At 47.6% G+C, this 21,332-nt stretch overlaps 1 protein-coding gene across 3 annotated transcripts in view; it reads right to left on the reverse strand.

Annotated features, from left to right (window-relative positions):
• Positions 1–21,332, reverse strand: part of MAPRE3 (microtubule associated protein RP/EB family member 3) — a 46,568-nt gene continuing 25,236 nt past the window's right edge. Inside the window, exons 1-7 of one of the 3 annotated variants that reach the window (XM_072938069.1) lie at positions 10,852–11,107; positions 3,752–3,879; positions 2,957–3,102; positions 2,151–2,352; positions 695–849; positions 411–563; positions 1–154 (exon numbers count right to left, since the gene is read on the reverse strand). In XM_072938069.1, coding sequence (XP_072794170.1) covers positions 86–154; positions 411–563; positions 695–849; positions 2,151–2,352; positions 2,957–3,102; positions 3,752–3,872 — 846 coding nt within the window. In that variant the 5' untranslated portion in view covers positions 3,873–3,879; positions 10,852–11,107 and the 3' untranslated portion in view covers positions 1–85. Of the gene's footprint in view, positions 155–410; positions 564–694; positions 850–2,150; positions 2,353–2,956; positions 3,103–3,751; positions 3,880–10,851; positions 11,108–21,332 lie in introns of those variants that run through there. The other 2 variants (XM_072938070.1, XM_072938067.1) reach the window with 2 other exon arrangements.

The raw sequence follows: 21,332 nt of genomic DNA on the forward strand, positions 1-21,332 counted from the left end.
TGTCAGGAAAGGATTATAATGTGGGGGTGGGAGCGGGGTGGGGAGGCACGGAAAGCCGTGCAGTCAGCCAGGGCTGGAGCTGCCCTCAGTACTCGTCCTGGTCTTCCTGTTGGTGTTCCTCAATCTCATCGTCCTCAGGGGGTGCGAATCCTTCCTGGAGGGTGGGAAGGGAGAGAAGTGGTGAGCCGGCCTGCAGGCTGAGGGTATGGACTCCTATAGGCAGCTTGGGGGCCAGGGTCTGAGTTCTAGTCCTGCTCCCCCTGCTCACGCTCTACGTGACCTCGGACTGGTGACTTCAGCTCGCTGCCCTCCTCAGCCCACATTCTCCAAGGCTCCTTCCGGGCCCACCCCTTCAGGTCTTGGGGCTGGGCGGGATGGGGAAAGCCCCAGCAGGTGCTGGCAGATCTTACCTCGGTGGCATAGAGAATGCCAATGATGCCCGAGATGACAGGGCTGTTCTCACTTTCGTGTTCCTGGCAGATGAGCTCAATATCTCGAAGTTTGCTGAAGTAGAAGTCACGCTCCTTCTCCAGCCCGTCCACTGTCAGCTTCAAGTCCAATAGCTGCTCGGGGAGAAGTTGGCATTCAAACCAGAGCCCCCCCTCCCCCCTGCAGACTCCCTTCCCACCTGACGCCCCAGGGGCCTGGCTTTTGTGGCAGGGCTGTGTCAGCTGGCCTTGTTCACCCCACTCACCTGCTGGTTGAGTTCAAGAATCTGGGCATCAGTCTCATGGCCACCATTTCGGGCTGATGGAGGATTCTTCCGGAGGATGCAGGGTGGAGCCACGTTGCTCAGCCGGCCAGAGGTCTGCGTATTTTTGGGGCCTGTGGGGGACGTCCTCTGTGGAACTGCCCAGAGGAGAAAAGTCAGATGGGGCCACACGAGCCCATAGTTCACATGGCATGAGACAGCCTGGTGTGACTGCTGGGCAGGCCCATGCGAAAAGCAGGCACTCTCGCCCTCCCCCTCTCCCGCTCAGGACGGGCATCTACATCTAGGCCCCAAGCCACAGCCACACGGGACACCACAGCAGCTGGGCAGCCCTCTGGCAAGCCTGGGAGAGCAGGGACTAGGGAACTAAAGAAGATGGAAGGTGTGGGGAGGGAGGAGAGCTGGCCTGAGGGGGAGGTGAGGGAAACTGGGATGGTGAATTTGGGGAGTGGGGCTGGAGGGTTGAGGACCCTCTTAGACTGATAGCTGGGGCCTGAGGAAAAGCAGCCGGCACAGGGTCTCAAGTCTGGCTCTCACTGGGTCCTTCCTCACAGAAGCCCCAGCCCATAGCCACCCTCCCTGTGGGTGACCTCAGAGTCTCAAGACTGGAAGAGACAACAGAAGCCTGGCCCTGTCCCTGTGGGCCCCCCGCCTCAGGACAGGCTCTGTACCCTCCGCTGGGCTGACTCCGGCCCCCAGCTCCTCCCCCGCACACTCAGCATGCTGTGGCCACTTGTTTTTTAGCTATGGCAGCTCCCAAGACAGAGCTTCTAATGCAAAGCAAGCAGGTGAGTGGGGGCAGGCCCAGGCAGGGCAGCAGCGCAAACAGAGGAGCCGCTCTGCTATGACGGGTTCAGATGCGGGCTGGGGCTGCTCCTCTCTCTTCATCTCGCCGACCCTCGTATCCCCCAAAGGCCCTGTTGCTTTTTCCCCTTCTCTTCCAGAACCCAGACAATGCCTGGTTTCTAGAGACTCAGCTCTTGAGGACTTTGGGCAGTGGGCTTTTGGAATGGTGGAAGATACAGTCAAGCTTGGTAAACTCCCATCCCAGGCGTCCAGTGGGCAGAGGGCAGGAAGAGTCTGTAGTGCTGGCACCGGGCCCTTGGCCTGGATGGACCAGGATGGAGGAATGATGCCTCATCATCCACGAGGCAAACAAGTTAGCTGGGGCCACAGAAGGAAGTGCCCTGGAGCCTCCCACCACCAGCTGCCACCTTGGCTGGTGCCGGTGGCTCTCCTGTAGCAATCTTTGGAGGCCTGTCCTCCCTACTGTGACTCCCCCTCGTCTAAGCGGGCAGCAGACGGCGTCATCTGAACTCCGTGATAACAGTCTCCTCTAGGCTGGCAGGGCCGGGCCGGTGGCCCTGGGGGCACTCCTGGCTGTAGAGCCCAGCCGGCCCGGCCCCCCATACTCCCTCCCCCAGCTCGGGCACGTTACCTGCTGTGCCAATGAGTTTCTTGGATTTGTTGAAGATCTGATCACCTGGGTTAGGAGGTGGTGCTACGTCCTGGCCCTGCCGCGCCAGCAGAGGGTTGTAATCCTTTCCATCATAGTTTGCGTCAAAGAATTTCTTAAACCACTGAATAAACTCAAAATTATCTTGGAATTTTCCTTTCACTAATTTCTCTACAGGAATGATCTGAAATAGACCACATAAGCAGAGAACTTTAACCTCCTGCTGCTGGAGGGCTGCCTTCCTCTGTGAGAGGGCCTCTGCTCTCAGGAAAGCCAGCCCCTGGGCTGCAGCATCCTCCACCTTCTCCACCTGGCCCCCCTCCCGTGGCACCAGAGCAGATGAGTAGGCTGCCGGGGCTGGCCCGGGGTCCAGAGACAGCCCTTTCCTCCAGGCACAGGAGGAAATGTGTGGGGAGACATCCCTTGGTGCTGCTGCCTGCATGTGGAGTGAGGGCTGCCGGAACCAGGGTCCTGGGCCATCGAGGCAGTAGAGTGAGCCGAGAGTTTTCTCAGGCCCTACAGAGGAGGAACTTTATAGGAGTAGTATACCGAGCCTCAAGTGCTGGGGTGTAGGGTCCAGAGAGGAGGAAGGGACAGGAAGGTCATCAGGATGGGATGTCAAATGTTGTGGGGTTTGACCTGGGGGAACATTCCCCCTGGAGAGTCGGGGGGTGGAGAGGGGTGAGAGCTGGAATGACCCCAGCAGCCCCTCCTGCCCCAGCTGGCGGGCCGTCTTCTTCCCTGGGGTCACACCGCTTCTTGGGGCCCCTCAGAGCACAGGCACCTACTTTGTCAACACCCATCTTCTTGAAAGCTGCTTGCAGCACCTTGAAGTTGTGGATGTATTCGTGCTCTAGCTTGGCCTGGAACTTCACCTTCCTCAAGTGCACGCAGCCGGGGAAGAGCATGTCCATGAACTGGCAGTAGGCTGCCCCTGCGGGGAAGCCCGGGCTGCTCACTTTCATTTCCCTAGGCCCATGGGTGCCTACGCCTCTGAACTCCCCAGTCTCCTCTTGTCTCTCCTTGTTCCCAGGCCCAGGGCCAGTCCTACTTGCAGGACAGACATGGCCAGAATTCCCAGGATGAGAGTGATTACTATATATTGACACAGTTATGTACCAGCACCGTCTCAAACACTGCATGTATGTAATTTAATCCCAACTGCAACCCTGGCTAGATAGCTGATGTCATCTCTATTTATGGGTGGGAAAACTGAGACCCAGAGAGGTGGAGTGACTTGCCTAGGGTTGCACTACAAGAAGAGCTGCAGTTGGGACCCCCAGTAGCTAGACTGGACCTCAAGTGCTGATAACCTCTAGCTTCACCGCCTGCCCCCACTGCCCCACCCCTCCCGCAGCCCTTCACTGCGACTCTCCTGCTTTTCACTTCTGAATCTTTTCATTCTACGGAGACCCCTATTTATCTCCTTACTTCAACTGCAAACACTTTGACTAGTTGAGGGCTCTGCAGCTCTCCTCCTTAATGCTAATTACCAGCTACATTCTCTGCTGTGGCTGTTCTGCCTCCTGCCTTCCCTCTCTTGCCCTCCAGCAGGGCCCATTTCCCGCATCCCAGCCTCCTACCTGAGCAGAGCTGTTCTATCTTGGTATAGTTGAGGTGCAGAGAGTCATTGACCCAAGCAAGCATATCATGGCGACTCAGATTCTCACTGGTCACAGACGTGGAGTACACATTGACGGCCATACCCCAGCTGCCAAGAAAGAAGAAAGGCAAGGTCAGCCCTTGTGCTGTTCTTTAGCTGCAAGGGGAGAAAGAGTTGTATGGTCCCTTGGAGAGTGAGAAGCATCTTTCTCCCAACCAGCAGTTTACCTCCTGGAGAAGGGGTACTTATTCACCCTTTACACATTTGGTGAGCGTCTACTATATGCTAGGCATGTGATAAGAACTGGTGAAGCCAGATGTGTCTTTGCCTCCGAGGAGTTTAGGGACGGACAAATCTCCACTGCAGGGCTGATGGGGCAGGAAAAGCAGCAGGGGCTGAGTTCAGGGATGGCACCAAGAAGGGAGTGATCTCTCCTGCTTGACAGGGTCTGCGAAGGCTTCAGAGCAGCTGGAAAGGAGTAGGAATTCCCTGAACATACAAGGGGGTGGGGTAAGGGCAGCGCAAGCCCCAGGACGAGCAAGAACAAAGGCATGGCTCATTCTGGACTCTGGGCGTTCAGCGGGCCTGGGAGCGGGTGTTTGTGTCGGGTGTGGTGCAGTGAAGTTGGAATGGACTGGCTTTGTTTACCATGAGAAGGAGCCTGGACTTTCTGCTTAAAAAAGGGAAGCCATTAGAGGATTTTAATCAGACAGTACCTGAACAGAGTTTTCTCTGACTTCAGACCCCATATCCCTGCGGCCTTCTGGCCAACCCACAGGCACCTCAATTCCACTTATCCAGAGACTTCCCTTCACACGTGCTTCTGCTCCTGTGTTTGTTACTGCAGTGAACGTTCCCACCAGTCACCCAGTCGCCTGCGATGGAAACCTGGAGGGGGTGTCTTCCCAGTCAGCCATTCATCAAGTCCAGCCGCTCTACCTTCCCAGCAGGCCCTGCTCTTCGCCACCTCTCCCGCCACCTCGGGGTTTCTGCATCCACTCTCTCAGGCCAGGGCTAGCAGAAGCCGCCTGGAAGGCCTTTCAGCCTCCAGTCTCTCCTTTCCCCAATCCATCCCTGACACTGCTGTGGTCAGAATCTATGTGAAAGCAGCCCTGGCCACACCGCTCCCCAGCTTAAAGCCCTTTCCATCAGCAGTCAAAAAACAAGACACCTATTGGCTGGATTTGCCTTCCAGACTTGAACTGTTTAGCACTCACAGTGTTGGAAACACTTTTGAATTAGTGCCCTATTTTAAAGTTGGGAAGTTTGACACAAACAATTTGGGATTTCTGCCTTCTTCTGGCAACCCTGGGCCTATGTTCCTGCACAGCAACCTACAGTTGGAGCTGAGCAGAGGCGCCCCCCTCTGGCCAGTAGGCATGAGCGCCTCCTTACCCTTCCCCCTCTCCCCCAGAGGTCAAGGGTCAGTTGCTGTTCATCACTGACTTGCACTGTTAAGAGAAGAGGGAACTATTTCTTGTAACTAGGTCTTAGTCAGAAATGGAAAACCAGACCAAAAGGACTGTGTATGTCAAGAATTGTGAAAGTATATATTTCTAGAGTGAACAATATTTCTCTAGGTTTCATGTGCAAAGTGTCTCTGTGAAGGAAGAATACACCCAGCTCACTTCTCTGTCCCCTGTGGGCATCTGCCCTTATAATGTGGCCCCCTCCCATCACTGATCAAACTCCTAAACTGGCCTTCCGTCTCCAGTCCTGTCTCCTACTTTGGTCCCCGAGTCTGCAGCCACGGGCAGCTCCCTACTCACCCTTTGCCAGGAATGCAGCCCCCGCTTGCAGAGTCCACGCATTCTCTGCTCCAGAGGTTCTCAAACTGTGGTCTCTGGAGCAGCACTGATGCTCTACAGGCATCAGCTTGCTAGAAATTCCAATTCTTGAGCCTCACCCCAGACCTACTGTGTCAGAAACTGCCCTTGACCAAGAGGGTCTGCAGGCACAAATCCGAATAGCTGCTCAGAGGCTCAGCTGGCACCTGCTAGGCTGTGCTTCCCCCATGGCCCCAGCCCAAGTGTATATAATGGAACCTCACCAAATGCACAGTTAATTGCAAACAGTTTTTGAAGAAAAGTCGAGAAATCTTGTTTTTTCCTTGTCTTCCTCCTTTTAAAAATAGACCTTGTCCTTTATTGTCCAGGGAAAAGGAGGCCAGACAGGGCCAAGAAGCCAAGAGAAACAAAAATTATTGTCTTGGGAGTTTCTAAGGACTCAGGAACTGACAGTTCTAGAGATTTCCAAGAGTAATTTTCACTGCACTTGAGTATCCTCTTACACAATGTTTCTGAGCCACTGCCCTGTAACTGACCCTTGCGCTAACCACTGGACCGTTTAAATGCCTGCCTCCTTCGTCAACAAGCACCTCAAAGCCAGGAGTGGTGTTTCCAGGCTGGTGACAGGCAAGGTATTCAGCAAATTTGTTGAATGAGTGAGTGACACCTCCTTACTTTCTCTCCTCTTTCTGAATTGTCTTTTATCACCTTCTGGCCTGGACCTCCCCTCCCCTCCTCAGTTTTAGGACTCAGCTTGGGCACCATCTCCTCCATGAAATGTTCTCTGAACCCCTGTGCAGGGAGACACGGCCCTCCTCTGTGTTTCTATAGCACCCTGAGCAAACTCAACCACGGCGTTGATCACGTTCTCTTGAAATCACTTTTGTGTCTCTCTTCCACCTGACTGGGAGCTCCTCAATGGCCAGGCTGTTTCATTCACTTTTGGGTTTCAGACCAATTGTCAGTGAGCAACAATCACAGAGACTGGAGTTAGGAGGGTGCTTCCCAGTTTCCTGGGAACTCACCTAAGGTAACCTGAGCAGGCACGGCAGGAGTGGATGGACACCAAACTTGATTAAGGAGGCAGATGGGTAGGGTTAAGGAAATTGCATTGTATTTGGATGAGTAGTTAGGGACTCTGAGAACTAGAAAAGAACTGCCCCTCTCCTCAAGGAGTCTCTCCTGCTGTGGAGACCAACATACAGAACAGTATAACCAGATGCCCGAAAGTGTGGTGAAAACATCAAGTGCTACAGGAAGCCAGGAGGGAGAGGGCACGTGCAGGCAAGGAATGGATTTGGCCCCAGCATGAATGGTCAGACTCTGCCAGGCCTTCAGGGGCCTGCATAGGCCTGCTGGGACCTGCGTGCAGAGGGGATAAGCTATTCTGGATACTGGCCTTCCACAGGCTTAGGGGCTCATTTCTCCAGGAAGCCTTGGGGGCTGTTCTGGCCCTAGGCCCCGGGGGCACAGAGCCTGGGCTGGTCAGGGGTGGTTCTGGGAGGTATAGGGTGGTCTTAGGTTGGTCCTGGGAGTTTCTGAGCCACTTTAGGGATTTTATTCCTGTTTACTGTGTATGAGTTTCAAGGGTTGATTATTGAAGAAAAGCAGAAGCACTGGTCATAATCCAAACTAGTCCTCCAGTCTTTGACTGAAATCCTGTGAGCTTCAAGGGTGTTCCAGCCTGAGGGCAGCCTTCCTGGGGTTCCACAGCACTGCACAGGCTGAGGGTTCAGGCCTGCTCCATGCGCCCCACCATGGTTCTTCACAGGGAGAATAAGTCCGATTCTCCTGCAGAGACTTTCCAGAAGTGCACGTGTGTGTGTGTGTGTGTGTGCGTGCATGCGTGTGACTATTTCTATATAAGTAACTACATTATTATAGTGTATATACAATTATATATATACATTATATAAATATATACTAATATGTTTATATATAATATGGTACATATACATATACAGTATATATAAATGTATATAACATACTATACATTATATACCAATATACTTATATATAATATACAATATAGCTAGGTCTCAATATCCATGGGGGTTTGGTTCCAGGCCCCTTGTGGATACCAAAATCTGCAGATGTTCAAGGCCCTTATGTAAAATGGTGTAGTATTTGCATATACAACTTATGCACATCCTCCAGTATACTTTAAATCATTTCTAGATTACTTATAATACCTAATACAATGTAAATGCTATGTAAGTAGTTGCTGGTTCATGGCAAATTCAAGTTTTACTTTTTGGAACTTTCTGGAATTTTTTTTGAAATGTTTTCCATCTGTGTTTGGTTGAATCCGTGAACGTGGAACCTGCAAATATGGAGGGCTGACTGTATAATATATGTAGTGTATTACATATATAGTTATACACATATATATTTTATATCTACATAATTTAAAAGACACTCCAGGTGATTCTGGTGCACAGCCAGGTGTTAGAACCACAGTCGTCGTCTGATGCATGTCCTTGGCTGGGATTGCCTGGCCTGCATTGCAATGGTACAGGCTGGGAATATTGGGATGTTTTGCCCCTCCCTGGGAGGACAGTGTTAGCCATCTTCCTCCATGGTACATAGGAAGAATCTCCAGCTTCCCTTCTAGAACACAACTAAAGACTTTGCTATCAGGCTCTAAGAGTCACTAAGAGCTACACAGGTCCTTAAAAAGGCCTATGTCTTCCCAGCTTGGCTAGAAATTCTTGGCTCTGTCCATGCCTAATGATGGAAGGGCATTGTCCACACCTTTGATCAGTCTGAATCTAGGGTCCCCAAAGTAGAACAATGCCTATAAGAAGGAAGTTGGAAAAAATGGCTCCTTCCAGGGCCCAACCACCGATCATGCTTTTTACAACCTGTGTGGCTTTTGGGGAAGTGGGTGGGGGTCAGATGGAGTTGGGTGGGAGGGTGAGATGGGTGTGGGTGGGCAGCTGATACAAGGATCAGAGTCTTGTCTCCCCTCAGAACCGGCTCTGGTTTCTTTCAGGTGATGCTACTCTCTGGCCCCCCTGGGGTCCATTTTGGCTCAGGAGGACTCATCCAAGGCACTCAGGGGTCTCTGCAAGGATTCTCACGCTTTCCAGAGGGTCATGAAGAAACAAGCCTCCTAGTTCCCTTATCCCTCATGATGGGGAGGGCAGGATGCCCTTGTATTAATTTTTCTTCGGATTTGGCCCCAGAAATACAACTAAATTATGGCCAGCAGGTGGCACCTAGGTCCTGAGCAAAGACTCCTTTAAAAGTTCCTCCCATTCCCAAATCCCCCTCTCCCTAGCTCAATTTTGAAAAAGGAGAGTCCTTAACTTTGATCTGGTCTTCCAAAGAGGAAGCCGGGTTTGGTCAAAACATGATGGTGTCAGGGCAGGGACTTGAGTGGAGTGCTTAGTCCTGATCTGGATGTCCTCTAAGAGCTGGACCAGCTGGAGTGGCCAGGACACTGGGTCTGCTCTAAGATTCTGGACTCGACTCAACCAGCTTCCCAATTCCCAAAAGCCATAAGTGAAACTCATCAATGGGTCCAACTTCTGATGATCTTGTGTACTGGTGGTTGATTCAGGCCTAGACTCAAACCAGACCAGCTTCCAGGGGTGGAGGAATACAAAGCATCTGCCCAAGCATCTGGCCCTAAGTGGACCAGTTGCCTCCAATTACAGCAGAAATAATATCTGAGAAAACTCTTGAAGTTAACACATCTGTTACCAAGGGCTGCTTCACCTCCCCTGAGAGAATGGTAGGCAACCACCCAGAGTGGGCAGGCTCTGTTCCAAGGGCTACAACAGCAGGGTCTTCCAAACCCACCCCTGTGTTTCTGCCATGGCCTTTGGCACATGGTGACTGTCAGGAGAAACAGCCCCTGATTGGTGGTGGCATGTCACCTTCCAGGTCATCTGGAAACTCCAAATGAGGATCAGACTGAGGACGTGGCCTTGGGAAAAGCCTACTCTGCAGGGTCTTGACTCCTGCTATCAGGTCTGGAGTCAAAGGAAAGAAAAGCTGAGGAGGTTTAATCTGGTGATTTTGCTAAATCATTTCCTAAGCGAGGACCGTAAGATTCACGGTGCATCCTTGGTAATGGGAAAGGCAGTTACAGCTCTCATCAGGAGAGGTGGAGCTGCTGGTCATTCTGTTGCCTGAGGCCTTGAATATGGTCATCAAGACCAAATCTCAACATCCCATGGCTGCAAAGAGTTTCTAGAGACCATCCGGCTCCTTCCCAGATACCTAGGACTGCCTTAGAGACAGGCATTTATATCCTAAATCATAAATAGGTCTGCATAACTCTGAAAGCTCACTCTCTAATATTTAATAACCTTATCACTGGCCTAAATCTAAAATCTAATTTTGTTTAAAAAAATCTTTAGTTGATAGAGGTACTGGGAACTGAACCCACAACCTTGTGCATGCTAAGCACATGCTCTACCACTGAGCTATACCTTCCCCCTAAGATATCCTGTTCTTTTTTGTTTGTTTTTTTTTGGGGGGTGGGGGGAGTAATTAGGCTTATTTATTTTAATGGAGATACTGGGGATTGAACCCAGGACTTCATGCATGCCAATCACACACTCTACCACTGAGCTACACCCTCCCTTAATTTTGGCTTTTTGTTTTTAACTTTTCAGTGGAAATTTATCTTCCACAAATATATCTTGAAGATAATTCAGGGGCCCCCAGTCTTCTCTAATTCTTTGGTCCGTAGAAGAACCCCCTGCAGTTCCCAGGTCTCTACCCTCTGTCCTCCACAGCTGTGAGGGACACCCAGGTCTTTCTGTCCTGCAGTGGGTGGTGGGTGTGCCTCCAGCAGGCTCCAAAAAGGTGCTGCTTTAAGAATACTAGATCTCCAGTCAGACAACTTAGGTTCAAATCCTGGCTATAACGTTTTCTAGCTGTTTGACTTTGGGCCTCAGTTTCCTCATCCATAAAATGGGGACAGTAACAGTCCCCACTTTATAGAGCTTGTTAGGAGGACTGAGTGAGTCATGTATATAAAGTGTTGAGCATGGCCTGGCACATGGTACGTATTCAGTAAGTGTTATCAGCGTTACTGGGGCACAGAGTGAGAATCCAAGGCACCTGTTTGAGAAGCAGGCACCCAACACACATCCAGCTTCAGGCCTCTGGGACCATGAACGCCAGTCTAGGAGGGAGGCAGACTATAGAACTGTGTTTTTCTCTGCCCCTTCTGCCTGGGGACAGCCATCTGAGCTTCCTGAAGCTGGGCCTCTGACCACGATCCCTTCTCAACTCCAGATTTCCCATATGTTCTGCTCTGTAGATGCCATCTTACCGGCCAAGGAAACTGGAACAGATGCCGTGGGATCAGGAGAGAGAGAGCGCTGAGGAGCTTGCTGAAACGTTTTCTGCTCCTGACGTGGGGCTATGCCCATTGTCACTGGGCTACCCCTTCCTGCCCTGGCCCAGGGGGGCTGAAGTCACCTGTTTGGAAAATCTGCAAAATTGCTACCTCTTGCCCCCTGGGTCACACATCCAGGTTATTCTAGGGTTGCGTGGAGGCAATGTGTGCAGGCTGGGATGAAGGGTTCTGAGGGCCTGGAGGAGCTCTGCTGGCGGGTCACAAAGCCCTGGCAGACCCAGCCAATCACCTTCTTCTCATGGCTGAGCAAGGCCCTGACTCACAGGGAGGCTCAGCCTCCCAAAGCTGAATTAGCCAAATGTAGAGATGGGGCAGGTAGGGTAGTTCCGGGGCTGGTGGGCAACCAGCAGGTGCCCGTTCCAGCAGATCCAGGACAGGGTCTGGAAGGTATAGATTCAGGTAGAGACTGGAGCTTCTCCAGGATTCTGCTCTCACATTTTTAGGTCATGATGTTCTTCCCTAAGATTCTGAACACTGCTGAGCTCCTGGCCACTGGAGTCTTAAACGTGTCCTGCTGAACAATGATCTGAGCTCTTAAAGAGGCTTTCCCCAGCCAGCTGTGGACAGTGCTGCCATGCCCCTTGTAGCTACTTTCCAGAGGAAAAAGTCCTTTGGGAAGGTCTGGCCAGATTGCTCTATGTGACCATAATTCAAAGGGTTAATGGAAACCTGGGATGGGAGTAAAAGGAACTCCTCACTTGCTAAAATTAATACACTTTTAGTAGGGTCCTTCTCCGTGGGCATAGAAGGGTAAACCCTTCTTTCAAAAGGTTCTCACTGGAGATCATTAAGTTCCTCCAGCATCTACTTTTTAAGTCAACAAACTTTCATGCTGGGAGCCTCCCATCAAACCCAGGCTACCAGCAGCAGAATTCTGGAAGCTGTGCAGTGTGGTTCAGGGAGGTTTCACCGTAGAAGATGCGGCTTGGCTGCAGGCTCTGCCACTTACTGCCTGTGAGACTGAGCAAGTAGTTTGACACACTCAAGCCTCAGTTATCATGTCTGAAGAATCAGAATGATGATACTACTGAGCATGAGGTGGTTGTGGGGTTGATGAGGGATCCCGTCTGTGGGAACCAGAGACTTATCATCACTCTGCCTTTGGGGGCTGAGCCACTTTTAAGGCAGGCAGAGAATGATTGTCACATTTGATTCAGTTCTTCCCAGCACCTAGGACCAGCTCCCCACAGCCCTCCCATCAGGGTCCTGAGGAGGGAGAGAGCAGGGACAGGTGTGGCTTCTGGCTGTGGCTCCTGTGTTGAGCTATGTTGTCTGTTTCTCTCTTTAATTAGGATGGGCTCAGGGCCCTGGAGAACAGTTGCTCAATAAATGTTGCTGAATGAATGAATGAATGAATGGGAGAGGCTGAACTGCAATGTGGGGTTTCGGGTGGGCTCAGAGAGGATGGTTTTCTGGCCACATTTCCTGTCTGCTGACCTGGAGGAGAAGGGAGGAGAGTAGAAGGCTGGCTGCACCTGCTGGCCACACACAACCAGATGCAGTGGGAAGCCTCTGGATGTTCAGCAAGAGATTTTAAAAGACCTCTTCCTCTGATACAAAGAAAGAGAAACATATACATAACATGGTGCTGCTGGGTTCCTCAGGGCAGGGCTTTAGGATGGTCCTGAGAATGGAACTTTCTACCTGATGGGAGGATCCTCAGTCAGGACTGGCTCTCTGTCTAGTTCCATGCACACCTCTTGGGAAGGGGAGCCCCTCTGCCCCTGGCCTCCTGGAGGCGTGGGGGGGGGTTGCTGGCCCACCCGCAGCTAGCCTGAAGATAGAGAGGGAAGGGGGCTGCAGCGACATGTTGGCAAGAACACTGCTGTCTGCAGCCCTAGTGGGCCTGCTGTTTCCTTGCTGATTTTTCATGCTTCAAAAGTCGGTCTGGTCTTGAGGGGCACATACAAACCACATCACTTTATCTTCCTTTCAAATGATGTTTCTTCAGACTGTGTGGCTGACAGCTGTTGTCGGGCCAAGGGACACGTTCTCCCCTCCTCTGAGACTGGATTCTATGAATCGTTCAGCCTATTTTCCCTTGACCCCAAGCCCAGCCCTTCTCTGCTCTTAGAGCTCCTCCCTCCACCCACCACAGCCAGTCCACCAGTTTTATTTCCTTCTCTTTTTGACAGACTGCTCATTTAATCCTCTAACCTTTCCACCAGAAAGTCTACTCGATGAGGTCTAGAACAAATCTGCCCAGGTTCGGCGCTTGAGTCTCTGTCCTCTCATGCAGACTACCATCCTTCACACCCCGTAGACTCTATCCCACCTGCCCACCCTGCCAGAGACGGTCGCTCCCCTGCAGTGGGGCCATGTCTAGGACAGGTACCAGCAAGCCTGCTTACCTTCAAATAGCTTCCCTCCTCGTCTACCTCAAATTCCCACCATGAACACCAGTCTTGTGGATTATAGCATTTGTCTCCAAAAAGCCTTAGTTATTATCTCAATTTTGAGTATGAGGAAATGAAGACTCTGGGTTCAAGTGACCTGCTCTCAAGCTCAGGCTCAAGATCAACCACTGGCAAGGCCAGAGCATGAACCCAGGCCATCTGCACCCAAACCCTATGCTCTTTCCATTCCAATTCCACCACACTGTGGCAGGAAGAGCAATTTGACTTTGCACAGCTTGAATGCAGGATTTAGGCCCCCGAGCATTAGGAGAAGGGAAAAGAAATTTCAAAGGTTTTCTTCCATATATTTCCCTTTCTAAGCGAGTGCAACATTGCTCTAATCTCACTCACCAAGCGTTTACTGACCACTGCCATATGTGTGAAGCGCTTCACAAGGCACCATGCCCACCCGGGATCATTGTAAGTCATGAGTTTTGTCCTTAAGGAGTCTTTGGTTGAAGAAGCAAGAGTAATTTATAAAACAACAAGAGATCCCACAGGACAGAATATATGAAGTACTAAAGAGTGAAAGTATATTTGGCTTTTAAGTGCTCCAGGAGAGTACAAAGGACAAGCAGGGCTCAGAAGTTAGACGGTTTCTGGGGAACATGGCACCTAATTTAGGCCTTTAAAGATGACAGGATGTCAGAAAGCAGTGAAGAGAAACAGAAAATTTGGGACATGGGAAACATGTTTATTATTATTTTTATTTGAAAAATGAGCATGAGACCAATGATTCAATCTTAGAGGAATGATAGAGGATGCAATCAAGAGAGGAAATGGGAGAGGTAGGTGGTGTCCCAGGAGCCAAGGGAGGGATCAGTTTCAAGGAGGAGGTTACCTGCCTTGCTTAATGAAGTTACCAGACCTTGGATGGAGAAATGGCCATTAGATTGTGCAAGAAGAAATGATGAAACTCTGAGTCATTTTGTTGGAGTCTGAGGACAGAAGCTAGACCTGCAGACAATTATGGACCCAGATCATTTGCCCAAAAGGATGCTGAGGAGGGAAATCAGGGGTTTGTCACCAAGGCCATTTGTGTCGGCTGTAGCATTGTAGGTGGACTAGAGTGACTGCTTGCAAGGTGAAGAACATGTTGCTTCTTTCAGTAAAATTTGGAAAATCTGTGTCCTGTCCTTAAGTTCTAGATCTTATCTGTCTAAGGAGGCTCAGGACTGCAACCTCATGGTCTTTCTAAAGCTTTTTACAGCACTGTGTAATGAATAAAAAGAATGGAAAAAAATTTAATATAATAAGGTATTAACTAAGTTGAATGTTTGGAAAATGTTTTAAATATTAATTTACTGTTGTGTTTAACTGTGGTTAATCAGAACCCCTTTTGAAAATTACTCTATTAAGGCAGGACCAGTGGAGTGAGTAGAGCTCAGTGGTAGAGTATGTGCTTAGCATGCACAAGGTCCTGGGTTCAATCCCTAGTAACTCCATTAAAAAATAAATTTAAAATAAGTAAATAAGTAAGTCTAATTATCCCCTGTAAATAAATAAATACAAAAGAAACGGCCACTTGAGAAAAATTTTTTAAAGGTAGGGTAGAACAAACAAAATGTGTTACTAAGGACTTTTCAGAACCTCAGATTCACTTACTTGCTTATCACCATTTATGGAGTGTGTGTTCCAGGCACTGAGCTAGGCATGGGGCCTATAGAAGGAATGGGACACAGTCTGGGCCCTTGAGGAGCTCACGACTAGGGTGGGTGCTAGACAGGTGAACAAAATAACCAAAGGGTGACACATCACGCTACAACCCCCAGATGCAGGAAGGGCTGCTGCTGGAGAGACTCTGCTTTCTGGGTCAGGGAAGGCTTGTGGAGGAAGCAGAGTTGGAGGTGGGTCTTGAAGAAGTTCATCAAGCAAATAAAAGTCAAGAGGATAGAGGAATGGACCAGGAGGATGGAGAGAATTGCACACAGTTCACCCCAGAACGCATGCTGGGAGCAGAAGGAGATATGGTTAAAGGTAGACGGAAGCTACAACCAAGAGCTCTGTAAGGCGGTTAGGAGTTACTCCATCCTGGGGAGAACTCACCAAGGGATTTTTTTTCCCCATGTATATAATATATTTGTAACAACACTACAGTTAAAATAGCTGAGCATAATTTCCAAATAAAAATCACAGCAGATGAAATTACAGTGCTCAGAAAATGCATTAAATTTATAACTCTTGAAGCTTTAGTTTATATTATCTTTTCTGGTAAAAACTGAGGAGATTCCCGAGTGCTGCTTGCAGGAATCAGTGCCCCTTCAAATTTTTGTAAACTCTTTACTTTGAAACAATTTTAGACCCACAGTTGCAAAATAGGCCAAAGAATTCCTGTGTATCTTCATCCAGCTTCCCCAATAATATCTTACATAAGAATTCTTAAGGCCAGGAAATTGATGTTGGTACATTATTAACTAAGCTACAGATCTTGTATGGATTTCGTCAGTTTTTACATGCACTCTTGTTGTTGTTGTACAGTCTATGAAGTTTTATCACACATGTAGATTCATGTAATCACCACCCTACTAGGATACAGACTGTTCTATAACCTCATGCTACTCCTTTATAGCTATGCCCTCCCCACACTCTAACTTGGCAACCACAGATATATTTTCCATCAGTATAATTTTGTAATTTTAAGAATGTTATAGAAATGGAATTATGCAGTAACCTTTTGAGATTGGCTTTTTTTTTTCTTCCAGCATAACATCTTTGAGTACCATCCAAGTTGTTGCATGGATTTAACAATTCTTTTTTATTGCTGAGTAATAGTCCAAACAATGGTACAAGTGTGGATATACCACAGTTTATCCATTCACCCATTGAAGGACATCTGGGTTGTTTCCAGTTTCAGGCGATTATAAAAAAAAGCCTATGAGAACATTCCTCAGTCTTCTCTTGCTTTGTCCATGACTGTCTGGCTCTGGTAGAGGTCTCTCCATACTTTTCTGTCCTTTGGAACTACAAATCTTATTGGGGTTTGTAGTCGGAAGACACAGGCTCTAGGTTGGCGAGGGGGCTGAGAAGACACAGGTGTACAGGCAACTCTTTGGCCTATTTCAAAAATTATGGATATGTCTAAATTTAAACCTAAGGCTGTGCCCCTCTGGGCCAGGCTTCTGTTTACATACATTTATACTGTAACCCGAGTTTGTGAACTTATCTTTCTAGACGGCATAATTTCATCAAGGATATTTTAGAACTATAGTGACCAGTCCAGGCAGACTTCAGCTGGAACAAAATTGAGAGGAGCTTTATAATAAAAAGGGAACTAAGTTTCAAACATCCAGTTGTTTGCAGGATTACTGGGGCTGAGTTCATTAAGGTTCAGAATGACCTGTCTAAATTTCTACCCAAACTTGCACAAAACTCCCTTAAATCAGAAGCTAAAGAAGGCCAAAAATAAATAGTCAAAAGCATAATAGAGACAGGACTTATCATCTCTTGAAGATGTTCTCATAATACCCTTACCCCATGGGTGGGGATATAGATTTACTCAAGACCTTGGGGCCATAAATAGAATAGTCATTTCCTGACCAGAACCAAATACTCTTCTTATCTCTAGTACCTCCTGGGGTTGCATATTTTAAAGTTGTAGGTTCATGTTCTGCTTTCTTTAGTGTCCCTTTAGATCAAAATAGTCAATATTTGTTTGCCTTCTTCTGGGAAAGTCAACAACATACCTGGGCTGTTACGCCCTAAAGACTTATTGAGGTTATTTCTACTTTTTACGAGTCCTCAACCACAAAATCAAGGACCTTAAATTTCCCTGTGATTCTTTACAGGGACCACCTTCTGTCGTATCCTAAAGATGAGGGAAGCTCTGAGACTGATTCTAGCTATCTATTGCTTTCTTTTAGAAAGGGCATAAGGTTTTGAGAGAGAAGTTACAATTTTGTCAATGTTAAAGTTCATTACCCAGGCATGATTTATCCCAAGGAGGTAAATCCTTTACTTCTGACTGATCAGAGGTCATTTAAACCTTTCCAACTTTTCTGAAATTATCACACTTATAACTTAACATGTCCTTGGTATGCAAATCCCTTCCTTGAGAATCCCAATATGAAGAGGCCTTTTGTGAGTTAAATTAGCCCTTCAGCAACTGCCACTCCTGGCCCATCTAATCATCATAAACATTTCTATTCGTGTATGTGAGATGTGGACAAGCCTTTGGTGTTACGACTCAACTTCGTGGGACTCATCAGACATCAAGTCTACTGCAGTCTCTCTTGACCTGTGCCAAGGCCCACTCAGCTCCCCTAAAGGCACCAGCAGCTAGACTAGTGGAGGCTTTTGTGCATTTGGTTTTAGGATCTCCTTTAAATCTGATGGTCCTCCATGCCGTACAATGTTTGTGGCTCACTAAATATACACATTTCCCAGTAGGTATAGGCTTACCCCCAGTGAAATCCTATTACTTTTTCTCCCACATATTTCTATTCATTGTAATAATACTTGGAATCCTGCTAACTACATTTATTGATTGATTGATTGATTGATTTTTGTTTTTATTTTTTCCTTTTATTTATTTATTTTTTAATAGACTTAATTTTTTTTAGAGCAGTTTCAAGTTTACAGCAGAATTGAGCAGAAAATACAGAGTTCCCACATAGCCCTCCCCACCCACACATATATACTCCCCTACCCTCAACACCCCTCACCAGTGTGGCATATTTGGTACAATTGATGAACCAACACGGGCACATTGTTATCAACCAAAGTCCATAGTTTACATTGGGGTTTACTCTTGATGTTGTACATTCTGTGGGTTTTGACAAATGCATAATGACATGTCCTGCTACTCTACTTTTAGATGTCCTGTTCTCAATGAGGTCATTTTGGTCTATTGGTTTCTGCTCCAGGAAAAAGAGATTGTTAGATAATTCGAGAAGGAGAAAAATGGCTTCATTTAAGAACCAAATCCTTAGCCACTCAAGGGGAATCAGGGTTGCTTTCTTCTCTCCTAACACCACAGGTTTTTCCAGATCTCACATGTACATAAATATTCTCTTCTTTTCTTTTCCCTCATGGCAGTAATGACTGACAGTAGCTTCAAAACGTGCCCTATAAGGACAGATCACAGAGAACTCAGTTTCCTTAAGATAGTGCTTCTCACACTGTGTGTCATCTCTCTGGAGGTCAGGGTAATGTCCTGAAGGGACCACCGAAATAGAATCCTTATCATTTCCTTCCTGGAGCCACAACTCTGGAGTTTTCTTTTTCTTATTTTAGAGGAGTGGTGATGTGGTGCTGGGACCTGGCCTCTGCTCCTGCACTGAGCACAGTCTCTCTTGGATTTATCAGTCACTCATTAATCCACACACAAATACATGTCTAAATGTATGAGCATTTAAGCACCTACCATGTGTGCAGAGATGATCTGGCCAGAGGAATCCTTCTCTCACCCATGGATGACACCTTGTTTGAGGAGAAAGGCTGTACATAGTGGCTAACTGCTGACTAGTTAATAACTATTTTAAGGAGATGTGTAGGCATAATTTATTTTTTGGCCACCTCCCCAGGAAACTGCAGCATGTCCCCAAAGCAGCTTAATATGATTAAAATACCCTCCAAGAATCTGCCAATACTGATGTCTCCTCGGCCTTCTCTCTGTTACAGACTGTGAAGTGGGTCTGTAAGGCTGCCTCACCTGAAGTGCATCAGGATGTGAAGATGTGGGGAGGGCTGCTACAAAAGAGGCCAGACCCCAGGAGCACCTCAACCCCAGACAAGCCAGGATGGCCTTGACTTAGGACTAAGATGGAACAAATGATGATGACTCCACAGTGGCAGAAAGGACTTTCAAAATAAAGGTAGATGAGTGAGGTACCTGCTCACCAGAAACATCACGAGTCCTCTGCAATGTCTGTCAGGACGAGGCCCCACAGCACCTACCCGGAAGCACAGGACACCCTGCAGACCCGCACCTCTGGGCAGGGATGGAGAAGGGTAGGGGCTGGCTGAGGTTCTCAGGGTCCCTGCTCTGGGCTCCCACTGGCCGCTGGGCACTTCAGTCTGGTCAAGGCTAATGCAAAGTTAAATCCATGTAATGGTTAGAGGATAATAGCTTAATGACAAACAAACAAACAAAATCTGTTATTGAGGGTGCAGGGAAAAATACTCTTTTAAACACAGTTGGTGAGAGTGTAATCTAGTACAATTTTTTGAAGGGCAATTTGGCGGAAAAAAAAAGGCTTTACATTTTTATATAGTTTTGGACCTTAATTCTTCTACTTATAGAATTAAGGAATTTAATACTAAAGCAATAATTATGGGTATATATAAAACTTTAATATATATAAACTAATTTATAATAGTGAAAACCTGGAAACAAGTGAAGCGGTCAACAATAATTGTTAAACAAATAATGGTGCATCTAAACTGTGCAGCTGCTTAAGAAAATGATATTGTAGAAGAACATGTAATGACTCTTTGGCACCATTGGCTGACTGACTCAGCACCGACTCCCAACACCACTTTCCCTTGCCTTTCTCCACTAGACAGGGTCAGAAAAATGAAATACTTGCTTCCCAGCCTCTCTTACAACTAAGAGCCACCTTGAGTCATGAGCTAATAAGCCAACAGGTGAAGGAGCTGGAGTGTCCTTGATGATGTCCTTGAGCTGTTCTGCTAGCCTGTACCTCCTGCTTTCAGACTCCTGTCATGTGAGGAAAATACCCCTATTATTTGCTTAAGCCACTGCTGGTTTGGGTTAGGGTGTGCTGGTAACTAACACCGCTAGTTGTCATTAGGGCTTGCTGTTACTTGTACCAAAACATAGTCCCAACTGAAAGACATGGAAGGATGTTTACAATACATTAAATTGGGGGAAAGTGTTACAGAGCAGGAATATACCCATAGGCATAGAAGAAAAACGTGAGGGTATATTTTAAAATAATAACTGTGGTTCTGTCTGATAGTAGGGGATTATAGGAGGTTTTGATTTTCTTCTTTGGGTTTATCTGGATTTTCTAATTTTTTTTTTTTTTACAATGAATGTATAACTTTTGTGACAAGCAAAAAACTCAATGAAATGTATTTTTAAAAAACAGGGTAGAAAAGTAATGGAAGAAAGCTTGTGGTCAGGCAGCAAAAGTCTTTGACAATAGTTGCCAAAATAACCACTTAAAGGCTTCTATTGCGTATAGTCTGGGTGGTTCAGACTTCACAGGAATGGTGGTTCCAGCCCTTCTTTGCTGGTTCCTCTGTTTTGAAAGATCCTCACTAGATCCTAACCAGGCCCGCTGAGGTCTGCCTCCACCAGCAGGGAGCTTTCCTCTGGGATGGCCCAGGCCCAGGAGGCCACAAGGGACTCTGAGCAATTCTTAGCTCATCTTTCTCTCCTCCTCACTGGGGGGAAAAGGGGGATGGGAAGCAAGACCCACCTTCCCCACCCCGTCTCTCATTTCTTGCTCTCTCCTAAGCATCTTGGCAGAATCAAATGAGATGATCTATCTGGAAGTGCTTTATGCATTATATAATGTAATAAAGTGTAAGTTATTTTCCTTATCTCTGTCTTTCTTCACTCTTCTCCCTATCTGTTTTTAAGTCTTTCACTCTTGTCCTTTCTCTTCTGCCCTTGTCCCTTTTCCCAATCCCTCCTCCCGCCTCATCTGGCCATGGTACAGCAAGGACATGATGGGCGCACAGCCTTGTATCCACATTTCCATCATATTTCACATCACCCTGCATTCTACTCATCTGTTCACGGACTACTCGCCCTTGCTCAGCAATGAGCTCCCTGAGCTGGGACCACATCTTTCAACCTGAAAAACCTTCTAACACTTGTCTCACAGTATACTCCTGGCAAATGTCTGCTTTATATCACTAAAGTACTTTAAAAAAATTGTTTTGTTATCTGGATAAAGCACAAATACTCACACTTATGTGTAAAATCAGTCATCCATGTAAGTAGGAATGTGTTACTTGCATTTTAAAAATTAAGGTCTTATAGAATCTTTATTTTTAAGAACCAAATACTGAGAATTGGCAGAAAGA

The sequence above is a fragment of the Vicugna pacos genome, chromosome 15, assembly GCF_048564905.1.
Source record: "Vicugna pacos chromosome 15, VicPac4, whole genome shotgun sequence".
Taxonomy (NCBI): Eukaryota; Metazoa; Chordata; class Mammalia; order Artiodactyla; family Camelidae; genus Vicugna; species Vicugna pacos.